At 37.4% G+C, this 17,566-nt stretch overlaps 2 protein-coding genes across 2 annotated transcripts; both read right to left on the reverse strand.

Moving 5' to 3' along the window:
- Positions 1–9,950: 9,950 nt before the first annotated feature.
- Positions 9,951–11,677, reverse strand: LOC131319436 (UDP-glycosyltransferase 73C3-like). The gene has a single exon (XM_058349669.1). It carries the CDS (start codon positions 11,569–11,571, stop codon positions 10,078–10,080), a length of 1,494 nt encoding a protein of 497 aa, XP_058205652.1. The 5' UTR covers positions 11,572–11,677; the 3' UTR covers positions 9,951–10,077.
- A 1,197-nt stretch (positions 11,678–12,874) lies between these two features.
- LOC131321104 (UDP-glycosyltransferase 73C3-like) lies at positions 12,875–16,502 on the reverse strand. Its single transcript, XM_058352116.1, has 3 exons — positions 14,922–16,502; positions 13,316–13,426; positions 12,875–13,234 (listed from the first exon to the last, which is right to left on the reverse strand). Exons 1-3 carry the CDS (start codon positions 16,377–16,379, stop codon positions 12,875–12,877), a joined length of 1,929 nt encoding a protein of 642 aa, XP_058208099.1. The 5' UTR covers positions 16,380–16,502.
- Positions 16,503–17,566: the final 1,064 nt, after the last annotated feature.

A 17,566-nucleotide genomic window follows, 5' to 3' on the forward strand; every position in this document is an offset into this window, starting at 1 on the left:
CTACATTCCTTTATTGCAAATAGTAATTGCCCTAAATTCTATTAGTACACGAGTTTTGGTGATGATTGATTTTGATGATTTCAAAGAATTTTAAGTTTAAATATAAGTCTTGGTTTTATTTATCTATGCCATTTTCAGTACTTTAAATCATGTATAAATTTGATATTTTAACTTTAAGCAAACTGTGGTTCAAGACCGAAATCGATCCATATCTTATTAAAAGTCTGGATTGGTTAGGTTTTATGAATTGGTTTGGTTCTCAAAATTCATAATCCGTAGATATTGATTTGGTTCTTGATTTACTACAAAACCGAACTAATCCAGACCATACTCACCCCTACTCCTATATATATAGTTAGGAGTATGCATGTATATATAACAGCCTTTCCCAAAGTCGCGCCTAGGTATGCACCTTTGAGTCTGACAACTAAGATGAGAGAGAGAGAGAGAGAGAGAGAGAGAGAGAGAGAGAGAGAGAGAGAGAGAGAGAGAGAGAGAGAGAGAGAGAGATGTTTTAATGCTAAATTAACCCAATATCTTCCTGATTGAGAGAGGTGATATAGCTCAATTAACTCGATGTCTTCATGATCATTTTAATAAGAGGCATGTGCGTCCTTTGTAGAAGAAAATATTGTTTTGTTGGTGATCCTTTCTTCCTTTAATTGTATTTTGACCAGATTAATGTACGTACTATAATAGGTGGATCTTTGTTTCTTGTTTGAGCAGAAGGGAATAAATCCAGGCAATGGTTATGGGTTTCCACGCCCAACTTATCTTTCAAAAAGAACCTATAGTTACGTCTCCCTAAATCCATCTTTGGTTCTCACTATTCTACACGTTCGGATGTTCAAGTGTAGAATCAAAAGAAAATAATGGAGCAGGGTTTCCCCAAATATCTTTCAAGGGAGAAACTTGCATACATTTCAATGTTGATCAAGAAGGGGATAAGAAGTACTTCATCCTTGCAGGTGCCGTTTTTTTGAGGTATCACTAAACACTCTTGGCAAGACTTATTATTATCCTATGTTAGTTTAAACCAAATCATACCAAACGGAGCCTTAAGCTCCGATCAATTGGAGTTAGCTATATGAATCCGTTTTTTATATAATATTTGACATGGTCTTTACGTGACCCTTCCCTTAACCGGGGTTTGGGACCGGCTGTGTGGAAGATAGACTCTAAGCATGCCACAAGCTAGCAGAGTTTTCTTTTATTTCAGTTTGGAAAATAAATTTTAGCTGCATGTATTGGAGTTATCACCTACTGTCTTTCCATTTTTGGCAGAATTTTTGCGATGAGCCCGATTTATTCTCCCTACATTCATGCTTCCGAAGCCATTTTCGTATGCGGGTGAAAACAAGCACAGTTTGTGGGATTCCCTATACAAATGAAATGTTCCATGTCGAGTTAAATATTAGTTGGACTGTGTTGGAAATTTATTATTTTAATATTAAATTTCTGTACAACTTCTGGTGCTAGATCTTTTACAAGTCACGTGTATATCTGCATAAGAGGTTCTTATCTTAGCGGGTGTTTGAATATCTAAGAGCAATCTAGAAGGATTAATCTAGAAGGAGCATATCTTTCATGTTAATTTATCCATATCTAGCAAATCTATTCATATCTAAGTGAGATTTAGTCATTAATGGAAAAGATATGATTTGGATTCATATCTATCCTATAAGATTTAGTCATTAATGAAAAGATATGATATGGATTCTTTCTTGCCTATATATAGCTTGCATAAGTTGTTTTGTAAGCATAAGTAATACCAAGACTTGTCAAAAATACTTTAGCTTTTCATACTCAATTCTCCCTCCCAACTTCGTTCTCTAAAAAACTAATTGGTGAGTTTTTAATATGTACGTGAGAGTATTGGGCAAAGTGTAAGGGTATTTTATTTGTGGAGCTTTGGATTCTCCTACTTGTGTAGAATAGGTCCGAACCATACGATAAATTATCGGGCTGTTATATTCTGGAGGGGACAAGTCAGAGATTTTTTACTGCACCGGTTTGTTACCATAGAGGGCTTGAATCTCCTTAAAGAGAGTAAGATTTCCGCGACCCAGCCTGTTAATTTGTCCATTATAATTTTATTCTTTGGTGTAAATTGTTGTTATTTCGCCAACAGACTATTTCTATAAAATTCATGTCAATTCTATCAGCAAGACTCTCGCTTTGATTCCAACTCTTGTTGAAGCCACACGGGCTTCGTGGGGTCCTTTTAGGCTTGGCTAGTAAACTAGAACCGGAACAACAAACAAGAGATCTGAATGATTTCGCGTAAAACTGAGCAATCATCTCTTAGCCTGCCTAGATGTCAAACATAATTTCTGAAAGTTGGGGGTGGGGATCAACTCTTTTCAAGCAAGATGATATCTCGGTCATCTCGCTCAAAGCTCGTTCACAAAGAACTGTGATGATATTTTTACTGCTCAACCTTGCTCAATTTAGTGCAAGACCTTTTACTAGATCTTGATGTTAAGACCAGGTTATTAGTTTGTATTTGTAACTTTTTGTGGCAGTCCCTGTTAGTTTAACACAGAGAAATGACTAGTGCCAGCTTCTAACCACTTTGCGATCAGGTCATTGTTTGGGGGTTCTTCTCGGTGCCATGTCATGGTCCTACCCAGAACACTCACAACCCCCACACACACAAAGTTCTATATTGCTTATTATAGTTGCAAAGAGTCTAAGTAGCTTCCTTTGTATTCCCGTCAGATGTTTTTGCCATGTTTACAAATAGAAAATGTTGCCTAGCTCTGATGAAATGGAAGTTTAAATGATGCAGTTGCTTCTTGGAGTTTTGCCAGATCAGTAGAACGTCGAAGACGGTGCACAACGTAACTTATAGTGTTGGAACGCATTCTAATATGTAATATTGGTATTGAGCATGCTGCGTATGTCATCGTAAGTTATTAGTGTATTCACACTATCTGGCTGTGTTGTAACAAAGATTTCAGATGTGTAGATGGAGAAATTTAGGACCGCTGCTGTTGAAAGAGTTGATGGTGTTAGAATTCTGGTGGCATCTATTTGTTTCTAGTGTGTAATCCTTTTAGGGGGTTGACCACCTTTCGCAACCCCTAAAAGAGTTACTTTTTTGGGGGTAATATAACACGTATTGAATTAGGAGAAAAAACACGGCACACACCTAGTTGCCGTTGATTTGAGACTCCAACAATTGTAAAGAATTGGGTTCTCCAAAGAAAATATATGTTTCCAATAATAGATTCCATTTTGAGAGAAGACTTGTGTATTTAATGTGTATTGTGGAGATTATTCCTTACTGATGACACAACAGGGGGCAGTCCTGTTAGTAGTTATTGAGAGATTTTAGACCTATGGTACACACTCTTTAATAAGTGTGTACCGTACGCACCATCTATATATTTCCTTGGATTTGAGATAATCTAATATTAACCGTTTAATTTTTTAATTAAAAAAAGAGCAATCTGTCTAACCGGTCATCACTTACTCTATTGTTGAGTTTCTCTCTCTTCTATCTTTGATGGGCTTTCAAATGCGGTCCAATATCAATTTGGGTGGATTAGAAATTGGGGTTTTTAAGAATATTTTTTTTTACTCTCTAAACTATTAAATTTAAAATTATGAAAATAATAAAATAATTTAAAACCAATTTAATAAACCAATAAAGTTAGACTGTTCGATATGATGAATTTTTTAGTCCAATTTGATCAACATGACATTATTAAATTTTAATGTCTTCTGATACGTACTTGTCAATATCCGATAATCTTTGATTTTAATAACAATATTGAATATCGTAAAACTTGATATCCTAACGGTTTAGATCGATCATCCTAACAAAAAATTAAAAAATGAAACTTAAGTTAAAATTAGTCATAATTTTGACAGTCATACTCAACCCATTTCATCTGAAAGGTTGAACCCAAATCCTTATCTTGAGACAGTTGAATAATTAATTTTTTAGTAAACTCTCATTTATCCATGAAAAATTGGAGGGATTTTGATTTTTTGGATTAAATTTTTTAGAGAGAGAATTTGATTTGGAGAAATATTTTGAGAGGAAATTACAATTGTATTAAAAAATTTGGGTATAGTACTTACTTTTTGGTGAATTTCTTGGATGAAAATTTTGAGAGAGAATTTCATTTTTAGTTTAAATTTTTTAGGTATTGTATAGGAAAATATTAAAATGTCAAAAAAATATATGGATGGAATTGAAAATTAAGATAATATGGCGGAAATTTTAAAATTTTAAAAAATAATGTGGTGGAAATTAAAAATAATTTTAGTTTAAATTTCGTACAACACATTGTGACGATAATGTATGGTATTGTTACTAAATTTATTATTTTTTAGACATGTATTTTGCTTGGGTATAATTATTATTGATTGTGGTATGACATATTTGGGTCTTATTACCGAATATTTTAATCCATTTCCTTTGGTACGACACGTTGTGGTAAGAAAACGTCAATTTATGGTATTGTCACAACAATTGTGGTTTGTTATATAATTTGTGGTATTTACATATGTTTTTTTTTGATACGACACGTTGTGGTAAGAAAATGACAATTTTAGGTGTTGTCATAACAATTGTGGTTATTTTATAAAATTTGTGGTATTTTACAAATATTTTTGGCATGGGTATAATAATTGTTGATTTTGGTACGACATATTTTGATTTTGTTACGGAATATCATATGAGTCAATGAATTTTTCGTACGACTCATTGTGATAAGATAATGCCAATTTATGGTGTTGTTATAACATTTGTGGGTATCATTATTTAATTTTTGATATTGTACGCATATATTGGTTGAGGTACAAGTACTATGGATTCTGGTACGAATAATTATGGTTATATAATAATAATATTTTTTAATTATGGATAACCTGCTAATAACATGTTCAACAGGTAAATTTTAAAGTATAAGTCGTAACTATCATCATAAATATGCATTAGAAAACCAAAAATCGGCATAATGAAAATCACAAATTGTCATAATTTAGACATACGGTATACACTGTGTACCATAGCTGAAAATGCAGAAAGCTTAATTTCGGTTTCCGAAAATACTACCACCAATATCCCAAATTTCTAATTTCTCAAACATTTTTTGAGTAGGTCTATAAAAAAAAAGAAGTGTAGGGGATAAAATTTCCTGGGGCACTTGACTTCCTGGGCCTATGCTGACTCCACCAGTGGCTAGAGTGTACGCGGCCGAGATATCGTTGGAGAGAGAGATAAGGTTGTTCCACAGTGATGATGGCGATGGTCTGGAATCCGCCTAGCCATGTCTCGGCCACCATTCCAGCGTGCTGATTGTGGGACGGGAATTGAAATCGCCTTCTTAAGTTTAATTAAGACGTGATTGACTAAATCAAGCTCAAGAATCAAAGGAACTTTTTCCACACAATTCTGAATTGCCATAGCTTCAATATAAACCAATATGGAAATGTTTAACAAGGATATCAGTAGGTATATGAATTCAGAAAATATATCTATTAATATCTGTTGCAGTTAATTTTTTTACAGGGTTTTATAAAAAATATTTTAAAATTTATGAATATTTTTTATATTTTTGTGGGGTCCGAATAAGGCCCCACGTGGCGTGCGATGGATTTGTGGCGGTGGCCTACTGCTGTGGACTTAGCGTTGCTCTTCTCTAAAAAACCTCAACTTGAATTTCGGGAAACAATGCAAATTGACTTTTTAGCACTTTTAACTAATTCATTTCTCTAAAAAAAATCTTCAGCACTTTTAGCCCCATTTAGCATTTTTGGAAAATAACTTGGCTCTTTTAAAATTGCATTAACACTTCTGGTACTTTTACCACTTTTGAGAAACTAATCTTGAAGTGGTAAACAATTAATGCTGGAGAGAAGCCTTTCATAAAAAAAAATAATAATAAATTTAAAAAAATAATGCTGGAGAGACGAAATTGCGACATGGATAAAAATTAGAGGTCCATCTACTGCAATTTACCAGAACTTAGATGTGATGAAGTCAGCCAAAACAGGTATTGACAAAATTCATGTAGGCCATAAACCCCATAGGAATAGTTTTTTGAAAACAAAAGATCAAGCGCACAATACTTTATTGTTTTCTCTCCTTGGAATGATGTAGAGGGCAGGATCTTTCTCGATCTTGTTTTTGTCCAGTGCACAGCCAAAGAATTGGCCAATTAAATTTCAAGCCACAACCACCCCCACCCCCCAAAAAAAAAGTACGGTAATTTTTTTTTTTTTTTGTGTTTATTCAATTTTTTTTCGGCATTTATTAGTTTTGCACTAAATTATTTAATAATTAATTAATGGCTTCGGGTCACTTATGTGAGATCCCAAAGTGAGTCCCACATGATGATCGACACTATCGGTGCCTGACTGATAGGCACCCGTAGTCGAGTTCATGTCTAAATTTTTTGTTTGTTGGATTATGTTCTGCCTATTTATTTTTCTTTTAGTTTCTCACAAAATAATTTAGGAATGCACCAAAAATATGGAGCAAGATCATATATATGGGATAACACCGCCTCTCGTGAAACAAGTTTCAATCTATTACTACCTTCACGCTTTAACATATATATTGTCTCCGGCTACCTCTCGATCGTCATTCTCTATGTCGTGATACATCGAGGATGGAGTGGTATATATGTTGGACAATTCTTTTGTTCAAAATTTCAAACATATTGTGCCTAGCTTCCCATTGAGATGGATGGAAAATATTTGAGGCTAGGAGGATACCTAATCTCTCTCTCTCTCTCTCCACATAACAAATAAGTGCTAGCAAACAGGCCAACATCTCGCTCTCTCTCTCTCTCTCTCTCCACATAGTAAAGTCTCTCTCTCTCTCTACATAACAAATAAGTGCTAGCAAACAAGCCAAAATCTCGCTCTCTCTCTCCACATAGTAAAGTCTCTCTCTCTCTCTCTCCACATAACAAATAAGTACTAGCAAACAGGCCAAAATCTCGCTCTCTCTCCACATAGTAAAGTCTCTCTCTCTCTCTCCATAGGAAAAGATGGACAAAAATGTTAGGCTGGTCATATTTACTGACATATGTTGACTTCATTGAATTGATGGATGAAAAGAATCATACTCCATATATTTTGCCGTACTTTTTTTTAAAACCAATATTCCAGTAGTGATCACTACCAGTGTCTTGCCCGCTTGATCACTACCAGAGTACCAGGGCCTTTTTATGTAGTTCTTCGCATCAGTGGTTATGGCTCTTAAAATTTACTCCATTTTCTCACCAAAAAATTAGGAAAATAAAGTAGTATATATTTGGGGAAATGATTTTGCCACTCTCTTTTTTGTTAATGCCACTCCCCTGCAATTGTATTTTTGCATCAAAAATATACTTGTAGGGGAGTGGCATTAACAAAAAAGGAAGTGACAAAATCAGTAGCCTATATTTGTTATGTTATTGATTGATCTTAGTTTCTTTTCTTTTTCAAACAAAATAAACTACGGAGTATATATTTTCGGTAAAAACGTAGAATAATGAATAGAAAGATTTAAAATTAAGGAAATTCCATGTAGGAGATAGAATAGAGAACCTCCATTTATTTTAGGAAGAAATTTTTCGGTGCCAGGTGGGTATATTCCATATGCTACCCGCTCGGCACATCCGGTCCGTCTAATACACTTTTGGACGATTCGAATTGAAACATTCTCTCTCCTCTCACCTGAATATTTTCTCTCTCCTATTTCTCTCTCCAAATCAATCCGAGCTGTCCAAAACGCAATAGACGGCTCGGATGCGCCGAGCGAGCACCACGTAGTACCCATCTGACACTGAATTTTTTTCCTATTTTAGATAACTACGTTCTTATAGTACGGTCTTTCTATTATCAACCCAGTGGGTTGACAATAAGTACACAAGAGAATAAAGAAAATATTTATTTCTATATATTTTTTTACACTTTTTAATACACATTCACACTTCTTATTGTCAGCCCAGTGGACTGATTTAAAATTTTTCCCTTATAGTATAGATAGATATAGATTCACGTAACAATCAAAACATGATTACGAAAGATAATTACCATAAATTAAATGCAGATATATATAATAAAAAGAACACGATTAACCCTATTCGCCAATGATAGCCAACCCATACAAGGTTCCGTACTTTACCCGAAATTAAATCTCAATCACGATACGACTAAATAATAATAACAACAACAATAACAAGTAATTGGAACACATACGAAACCGTTTCTGGAACTCAACAACAACAAAAAATCTGAATATTCGATTCTAGAAGAAAAACATTAACTAGCCATCATTATGCCTGTAAATATTGGACCAGATTGGATCCGAATCTGAAATTGCTCAAATTCAATCCGGATCTGAACTTCATAAAAGTTGAAGAAGATATGGTTAGAGGAAAGCGAGGGAATCAATTAAAGTTGAAGAAGTGCTTTCTGGAGCTCTGCTATTTTTTTCAGATGGTTGGCGGAGGACGATGCATATATATAAGCCAGGAAATACGGTTTTTCAAAAATAAAGTTCGGATCGGATTCATGACGGATTTAATCCGATACGATACGATACGATCCGAATCCGTATTTAGATTTTACCAGAATCGGATTTATCGGATCCGGCTCGGATCCGATATTGACAGGCCTAGCCATCAATATCATTAATATTAGTAAAATTAACCAGCCGCAATTTTAATGTGAATATTCGGTTTTCTAGAAGAAAGATACGTGGCATGAACAAATACGTTTTAAACGTTTCCGGAACACCAAGGGGGAGGTACAAGGTGATGTAACCAAACTTCTACCAAATAGTAACGGTAGGTATTAAATTTGCTTCTGCATGATGAGTTGGGTCCCTTTCATCATCATTTCAAGACATGTTGGAGTTATTAATATCAAATGTTGCATGTTCATCCCACGACAAACTCCGCAGTTTTCTTCTACTTCTTCTTAGTATTACTATATACTACTCCCATTTTGTTTGTTCCGAATATTTAAAAATAATGTAGGGTCACTTACTTTAATTTTTTTTGGCTTTTATCTTGGATATTTTTTAAAAATATTTGGGTAAAAGTATTAATTTTTTACTTTTTCGATTCGTCCGTCAGGACGAATCAATAATCTACGGAAGTCAGGCGCAAAACTAATAAACGCGAAAAAATTTGAATAAGAACAAAATAAGAAAAATCCCTTAGCGGAACTTAGGCTAAGGAATTTTTGTCCGCCTCTCATGTAAAGGCACCACGACATTTAGGATTAGGAGTAATAGCAAGGGAGCTGATAATGTCAAAATCATTTTTGTTCCTGCCAAAATCCTTTTTGTTTCCGCATCTTCAAGAATTTGATGAACAGAAAGTCTACTTGCACAGCAAATCTGTGCACAGATTGTGCACAGATTTCTATGTGGGGCCCACTAAGGGTCCCACACAAGTGATCCAAGCCGTTCAATATGATACCTATAAGTACTTGATCTAATCGTCTAACTTTTCATTATCTAAAAACTTGAATGAAAAGTTAGATGATTAGTGGTGTTCCGCTTTTAGAAAAAGTACTTTTTTTCAAACGGAGGTAATTTCAAACTCAAATATAATGAAAATGAAAAATATTTTTTTAATTTTTTTTGCACCGTTTAAAAGATCTCAATGAGATCTATCAAACAAGATTCATATTGGTAGAAAAATTATTTATGTAAACATATGATTTTTGAGCTTGAAATTACCTTTTTTTTCTAAAAGTTCTTTTTTTAAGAAACCGGAACACCACCTAAATCAAGCACTTATAGATATCGGATTGAGCTGATTTTTCACGAAGGCCCTTGAAAAAATGTTTTAAACATAATGAACGGCTCGGATCACTTGTGTGAGACCCGTAGTGGGTCCCACATAGAAATTTGTGCACAATCTGTGCACAGATTTGCTGTGCTAGTAGACTGGTTCTTTGATGAAGTACTACAATCGAAATTATGCTACTTGAGAAATGATAATTGTTCGATAAATATTATCGCGGTTACGTACAAAGCAACATCGAATTAACATGTGCTTACGGATCGAAGAACCCGAAATATCAAGTGGCGATGCCCGAAGGCAGTGAATTGAACTACACTAGTGTTCCCAGTTTTAGCCCATTGGATTGATTGGCATGTTGGATAACATCTTCAATCAACAATGTCATGTTCAAGTAAGATGATCCCCCTTCCTCAACTGCTCTCTTTGCCATCTCTCCATGCTCCCTAGCTCTCCTCCTCCTCTCTCCTCCTTCCTTCCCCTCCCTCATCACCTCCTCCACCGCCGCCTTCACTTTCTCTCTCTTTACCAACGCCCCGACCTCCTCATTGCCCCACTGCATCCCAACCTCAACTCCAATCCTCACTCCAATACCCAACACCTCCGTGACCAGCTTCTCATTATAAAATTGCTCTGCGAACATCGGCCACGTTACCATGGGCAACCCCGCACACACTCCTTCCAGAGTCGAGTTCCACCCGCAGTGAGTTAAGAACCCTCCGACAGCCGGATGCGAAAGTATCATGACTTGGGGCGCCCACCCTTTGATCACCAACCCTTTCTCTTTGTTCCTCTCTTCGAATCTCTCTGTCTCCAGCCACTTCTCCACCTCGGCCGATTTATCAGCTCCTCTGATTATCCAAATGAACGAACGGTCCGACGATTCCAATCCCAAACCAATTTCAATCAACTGAGAACATGATATGTGACATAAACTACCGAAACAAGCGTAGATGACCGAATTCGGAGTTTTCGAATTCAGCCATCTCAGGCAGTGGTGCTCATCGATGGCAGCTTTGTTACCCCTATCAAATTTGTCCGAAACCTCTTTGTTACAGAGAGAAACAGGCCCAATGCACCAAGTATTCTCTGCTATTTTCTTGTTTCCCTCCACATACTGCATCTCCATCTCCTCAAAGCTATTGACCAAAATACCCCTCGCAGAAGCCTTTGCCGCTCTCACCTGATCCAAAAGCTTTTCCACCTGGGGGGAATACTTTCTCACGAATTGGGGCAGCTGGGTTTTCTTGAACTCGATTCGGTGAGGCATGTCGGGTACCAGAATCGACTCTGAATCCGTGTCTATAACAGCATCATTAATCCTGTTGGAACAGAGGAGGGTGAAGCAAGAAAGTGCGTTGAAATCGTATCTCGGGATACCGAATTTTGTAGCGATTTCGGAAGTCCAAGGGAGGGCGTTGCTGGTAATTAAACAGCTAGGCGGGGGCTCTAACTCGGCAATCAGTTTTTCCAAGGGTTGCTGGAGCAAAGAGGTGGCTGTGAAGAAGAGTGTGAGGTGGTTAGGGGAAGTGAGGGAGTCCATGTTCTCAATGTTTTCGGGTAAGCCAGCTTTGGAACAAGGGAAATGGAGGGGGATGAGGCGGATACTGAGGCCGGAAGCGGTGGCTCGGTTGATGAGGGGTTCGAAGCGGGCGGCGTTTAAGGGGGTGGTGACGATGGTGACGGTGAGGCCACGGTGGTGGGCGGCGAGGAGTTTGGCGAAGTCGGTCATGGGGATAAGGTGGCTTTGGGACATGAGGGGGACGATGAGGAAGTGTAGATGGTGGCGGTGGATTTGGGTGGCCATGGGAGGAGATAGAAAGCAAATGAATTAATGTGTTTTGGTGGTTGGTGTTAGTTGGAGTTTTGGATGGAGGTTTCAGTGCATGAGATGTACTAGTAGTTATATATTGTGTGAGATTGTGGAGCGGCTTGCTCTTTCTACTTATAGAGAGATGTACTAGTAGTTATGTTAGCGTGACTAAGGGGTGGTTTGACGCTAATCTAACTTATCTATCGTGAGAGAGAGACACCGGTCAACTTCCAACTCCCATCAGTGAGGCAATGAATTTGTTTTAAGAAGATTGTTTACAGATCTCGGTTCGGTTTATAATTGCAGTTCGTTATGTATTCTACTTATTTAATTAGTAATCTGTATTCGATTAATCATTTTGTACTGGAATTTGTATCCAGAATTATTTGATCATGTTGTATTTTTTTGAACACCAAAAATATTATGGACACCCACGGAAAGATAAAAATTAGGACACTAATGTATCCAGAACCATTTAATGTGTGGGAGCTCCACATTTCTTGTATAAAATTGACAAGCATTGGAGGATTTCAAATATATGTGTGTTCAGATATGTGCGCCTCCATCTGTGCCTCTTAACATGGTTGTATACTTTAGCCACGCGATCGGGCTTGAAAAGATGCTTAAAGGCAAAGTTTGGATCACAGTCAATTTAGCTCATAATTTTGAGAATTCAAAGACGTACGCAAGTGCAATTATGGCACTCTGGCGACTTATAGCGAAATTGTAGAGGAATCTAACGAAAGAACAGAGCAAACAGTTTCTTACAAGACAGGGAAGCTTATAACGTTGGTAATAATTGCAGGAAATAGCGCACAGCATTTGGGAGAGACCCCAAGTGAATGTGAGTATGTGAGATCCACTGCATGTGACTCTAATACCCGATAGAGTAATGCTAGGAACACAATTCCGGACATAACGGTATCCAGAGATGTGACTAAAAGTTGTGTTGCTATATACTATTTTGTATGCAATATATCACCTTAATACTGATTGTTCTGTGCAATTCTGGGGATTATTGGTTTGGATAGAGTGAATCCAAAAGGGAAATGGAGTGCAAGCCACAGACCACAGTCAGCTGTTTTGAAGACAAGCCCAAATATCTGACCATAGCAAAGGCCCACTGAGAGCATAAAATGGCTTAGGCATTGCAATTTTTTGGTAACGAAAAGTGACATTTTGCCCAAAAAAATTTGACATTGTTGGTGTAATGCCATTTTTTTAGTGAATTTCCCTTTGTATCCCATTTTCAGCGAAGTTCCATCAACTAAATAAGCCAGTTCAACAACATCAGAAACTAAACTTCAGTTCTGGAGATGCCCCACACCCCCAGAAAGTCCTCTCCAAGGAAAGGCCTAGTAGCTGCTGGTATGTCATAGGTTAATACAAGCTCCTCGTCTTGTTGATCAGCTCCAAGGCGAGCGAGGTTATCAGCACTCTGATTATCCATTCTGTAAACAGGAGTAATAGGAGTTCCTGTTTGGGACATGAGCGATTTGGAGTCTTCCACCAGAGCCGCATGCTGGTGTTGAACGTCTATATCTCCATTGAGAAGTCTTACAAGCAGTAAGCGAGTCCGTCTCCAACTTGACATGAATAATTCCTTAATTTTTCCGATATTATGGTGAGGCCTCTGTATATAAGCCCCATAGTTCCGCTTCAAGACTGGAAGAACTCATGTTTAAGTTTGCCATAGAAATTTCGTTTGCCGAGCAAAAAAAAAAAGAAAAAAGTTTGCTGTAGAAACCCAAGATCCAAGCACCCGTAGAGTCTTGAAACGAGCCTCCAAAACCCGCTTTCCCATTGAACCCCATACACGAGCATCCATCCGTGTTGAGTTTAACTTCACCTGCCCAAGGAAGGCTCCATAGCATTAGTTCTGTATGATTTTGTTCGCCAGTTTGGGAAGAATTGAAAGCAGCAGTAAGCCAGTAACCTCAGAGGAAAGGTTATTGATGGCCTCGAAACTAATAGCAGTTTCCACATCAATGTTATCCAAACTCTTACGGCTCCTATCTTTCCAGATTTGCCTAAGTGTACCAATAACGAGACACTGGGGTCTCTTAACCCTAAGAGTAACATTCTCTAGCTTTCATTCTCCGTTTACCATTCCTTATTCTTCGGTCAACACTACCATCTGCCATGATGTAGAATACGTGGAGGCTCAATTTCATGATCAGTTAGATCGTGCCAAGCCTCGGAAGTCCAAACGGTGTTTAATTTCAGATTACCAAATTTGGCAAAATTCGAACGACCTCGGAATAGGCCCAAACTTGGTGGGCTAGCGCGCTCCGGTCAAGACTCACCACCCTAAGTTCGTGACGTGTGGTGTTTTTCAGCCCCGAAACATTCATTTAGGCCCTCAATTTGATGATTTTTGCCCGTTTTAGGAAACTTTTTAATTCGTTAATAACTCTTAGACCGCAATTCTTTTTTAGTTGATTTTTTTGGGAAACTCTTGTTTTTCATTCCCGTTTTCAATTTTAGGAAAAGCCCCAAATTTTGGGACTTTTTATTTTTCAGCTTATTATTATTAGGGTTTCGGGTTCTGGCCTATTAAAGGGTTGTAAACCTAACGTTTTGCCTTAACTTTTTCATCAATAATTTTCCACTTTTGTCTTTCTTCTTGAGGATTCAAGAACTACTCGTTGTTACGAGTACCTATCTCGTTTAGATTAATACGCTAACTAATCTCTTGTTAATTTCGCTGCATCATGCATCTTCGTAAATAAAAATAAAAACACTGATTATATACCACGCACATTCTTTTCTTCTCAACTATCATTAACCTCTTCTTCTCTACAATGAACAAATTCAAAAGATCTATTCTAACCGGGCTTGCTCTGAGCGAAAAAGAAGAAGAAGAAGCAAAAGCTTGACTGAACTAGCTAGTATCAAGACTAGAGTTGAAACTTTGAGTAGTCCAGAAAAGCTTTACAATAACTATATATGCCTAATTTAGTAACAATATGTTTGTATATAGGTGTAGCAATGCTGAAAAAATATAAGGACACTTTATCAAACTTCAATGGATTTTTCTTTTGGTGACGAATGACCACCCCACAGGAGGGCCACTAATTGAACCCATCTATCCAGTGTAAACCTCCGGACACCCCGAAGCAATCACCACTTGGTACTCCAACTCTCTTTAAAAACCAACATCCTAGTACTACTAGGTTCAATTGTAAATTCCAATATAACAGAAATCACCAATTAACCTTGTAATGGTCCTCCATCTAGACTCTTCCGCCACCATACAATGATGTGGAGTTAAAGAAGAAGTCTATGAACCCGACATGAATTTGTGACCTCTCCACGAACTACACTAGTGTTTGTAATTTAACCCCATTGGATTGGTTTGCATGTTGGATAACATCTTCAATCAACAATGCCATGTTCAAGTAAGATGATCCCCCTTCTTCAACTGCTCTCTTTGCCATCTCTCCAAGCTCCCTAGCTCTCCTCCTCCTCTTTCCTCCTTCATCCCCATCCCTCATCACCTCCTCTACCGCCGCCTTCACTTTCTCTCTCTTCACCAGCACCCCGACCTCCTCATTACCCCACTGCATCCCAACCTCAACTCCAATCCTCACTCCAATCCTCAACACCTCCGTAATCAACTTCTCATTATAAAATTGCTCTGAGAACATCGGCCATGTTACCATGGGCACCCCCGCACTCACTCCTTCTAGAGTTGAGTTCCACCCGCAGTGAGTCAAGAACCCCCCTACGGCTGGATGCGATAGTATCATAACTTGGGGCGCCCACCCTTTAATCACTAACCCCCTTTCTTTATTCCTCTCTTCGAATTTTTCTGTCCCCAACCACATCTCTAGCTCAACTGATTTATCTGCTCCTCTGATTATCCAAATAAACGATCGATTCATTGATTCCAACCCCAACCCTATTTCAATTAACTGGGAACATGATATGTGACATAAACTACCAAAACAAGCGTAGATGACCGAATTCGAAGTTTTCGAATCCAGCCATCTCAGGCAGTGGTGCTCATCGATGGCAGCTTTGTTTCCCCTATCAAACTTATCCGAAACAACTTTGTTACAAAGAGAAACAGGCCCAATGCACCAAGTATTCTCTGCTATTTTCTTGTATTCCTCCACATACTTCATCTCCATCTCCTCAAAGCTATTGACCAAAATACCCCTTGCGCCTCTCATATGATCCGAAATCCCTTTCAGCTTGGAGGAATTCTTTCTCACGAATTGGGGCAGCTGGGTTTTCTTAAACTCAATCCGGTGAGGCATATCGGGCACCAGAATCGACTCTGAATCCGTGTTTATAACACCATCATCAATCCGGTTGGAACAGAGGAGAGTGAAGCAAGAAATAGCATTGAAAACGTATCTCGGGATGTCAAATTTTGCAGCGACTTCGGATGTCCAAGGAAGGGCATTGCTGGTAATTAAACAGTTAGGCGGGGGTTTTAACTCGGATATTAGTTTTTCCAAGGGTTGTTGGAGCAAAGAGGTGGCTGTGAAGAACAGTGTGACGTGGTCAGGTGAAGTGAGGGACTCCAGGTTCTCGATGTTTTCGGGTAAGCCGGCTTCGGAACATGGGAAGTCAAGGGGGATGAGGCGGATATCGAAGCCAGAACTGGTGGCTCGGTCGATGAGGGGCTGGAAGCTGACGGCGTTTAATGGGGTGGTGATGATGGTGACGGTGTGGCCGCGGTGGTGGGCGGCGAGGAGTTTGGCGAAGTCAGTCATGGGGATAAGGTGGCTTTGGGACATGAGGGGGACGATGAGGAAGTGGAGATGGTGGTTGTGGATTTGGGTGGCCATGGGAGGAGATAGAGAGCAAATGAATTAATGTGGTGGTGGTGGTTATGTTAATGGGAGTTTTGTATGGAGGTTTCAGTGCATGAGATTTAGTATTGTGGGTGGCTTGCTCTGTCTATTTATAGATTCGAGGATTATTCAGAGTGACTAGAACCTTTTTGTCATTTTACTAAGATTTTTCTCTAATAATCATTCTACACAACCACAAATATTTACACAATCCATCTGAATTACGTAGTATAAAATAGGGTGATTTTTGTCTACATATACAAACAAAAGCACCTCTCTAGCCATCAGATTGAATTTTCAATAAGTTATAGCCGTTCGATCAAGAGAACACTTCTTAATTAATATAAACCTCCTAATTACCTTATTATGATTGATAAATACTTTTAATTTTTTTTGAATAAAATAAATACTTTTAATTGATTGCTTTTAAGTTGTTTCCTCAAAAGACTTGATTATTTTTTTGAACTTAAATTAAACCAATAATTGATTTTCTTCTAAAGTTGATTTTTTTTTCTTACATTCAATTCAACATTTGCTTTTAAGTTGTTTCAGTTTAAGTTGATTTACATTCTTTCAATTGATTGTTTTTAATTTGTTTCCTTAAAAGACTTGATTATTTTTTTGAACTTAAATCAACTCAATAATTGATTTTCTTCTAAAGTTGATTTTCTTATATTCAATTCAACATTTGCTTTTAAGTTGTTTCAGTTTAAGTTGATTTACATTCTTTCAATTGATTGCTTTTAATTTGTTTTCTTAAAAGACTTGATTATTTTTTTGAACTTAAATCAACTCAATAATTTATCTTCTTCCAAAGTTGATTTTCTTAATTACATTCAATTCAATATTTGCTTTTAAGTTGTTTCCGTTTAGGTTAATTTACATTCTTTCAATTGATTGCTTTTAAGTTGTTTCCTTAAAAGAGTTGATTATTTTTTTGAACTTAAATCAAGTAATCAACTCAATAATTTATTTTCTTACATTCAATTTAATATTTGCTCTAAAGTTGTTTCCGTTTAGGTTGATTTCCCTACAGTAAAAAAAGGAAACAATCCTTTTCGGATTTATATTCGAAAAGGAAACAACCCTTTTTCTTTTAATAATTAACATTCACATATATGTTTCTTCAAAAAAAAAAAAATCCTCTGTTTTCAATAATAATCTAGGCTATACTTTGGTTT

The sequence above is a fragment of the Rhododendron vialii genome, chromosome 3a (assembly GCF_030253575.1).
Source record: "Rhododendron vialii isolate Sample 1 chromosome 3a, ASM3025357v1".
In the NCBI taxonomy this organism is placed as follows: domain Eukaryota; kingdom Viridiplantae; phylum Streptophyta; class Magnoliopsida; order Ericales; family Ericaceae; genus Rhododendron; species Rhododendron vialii.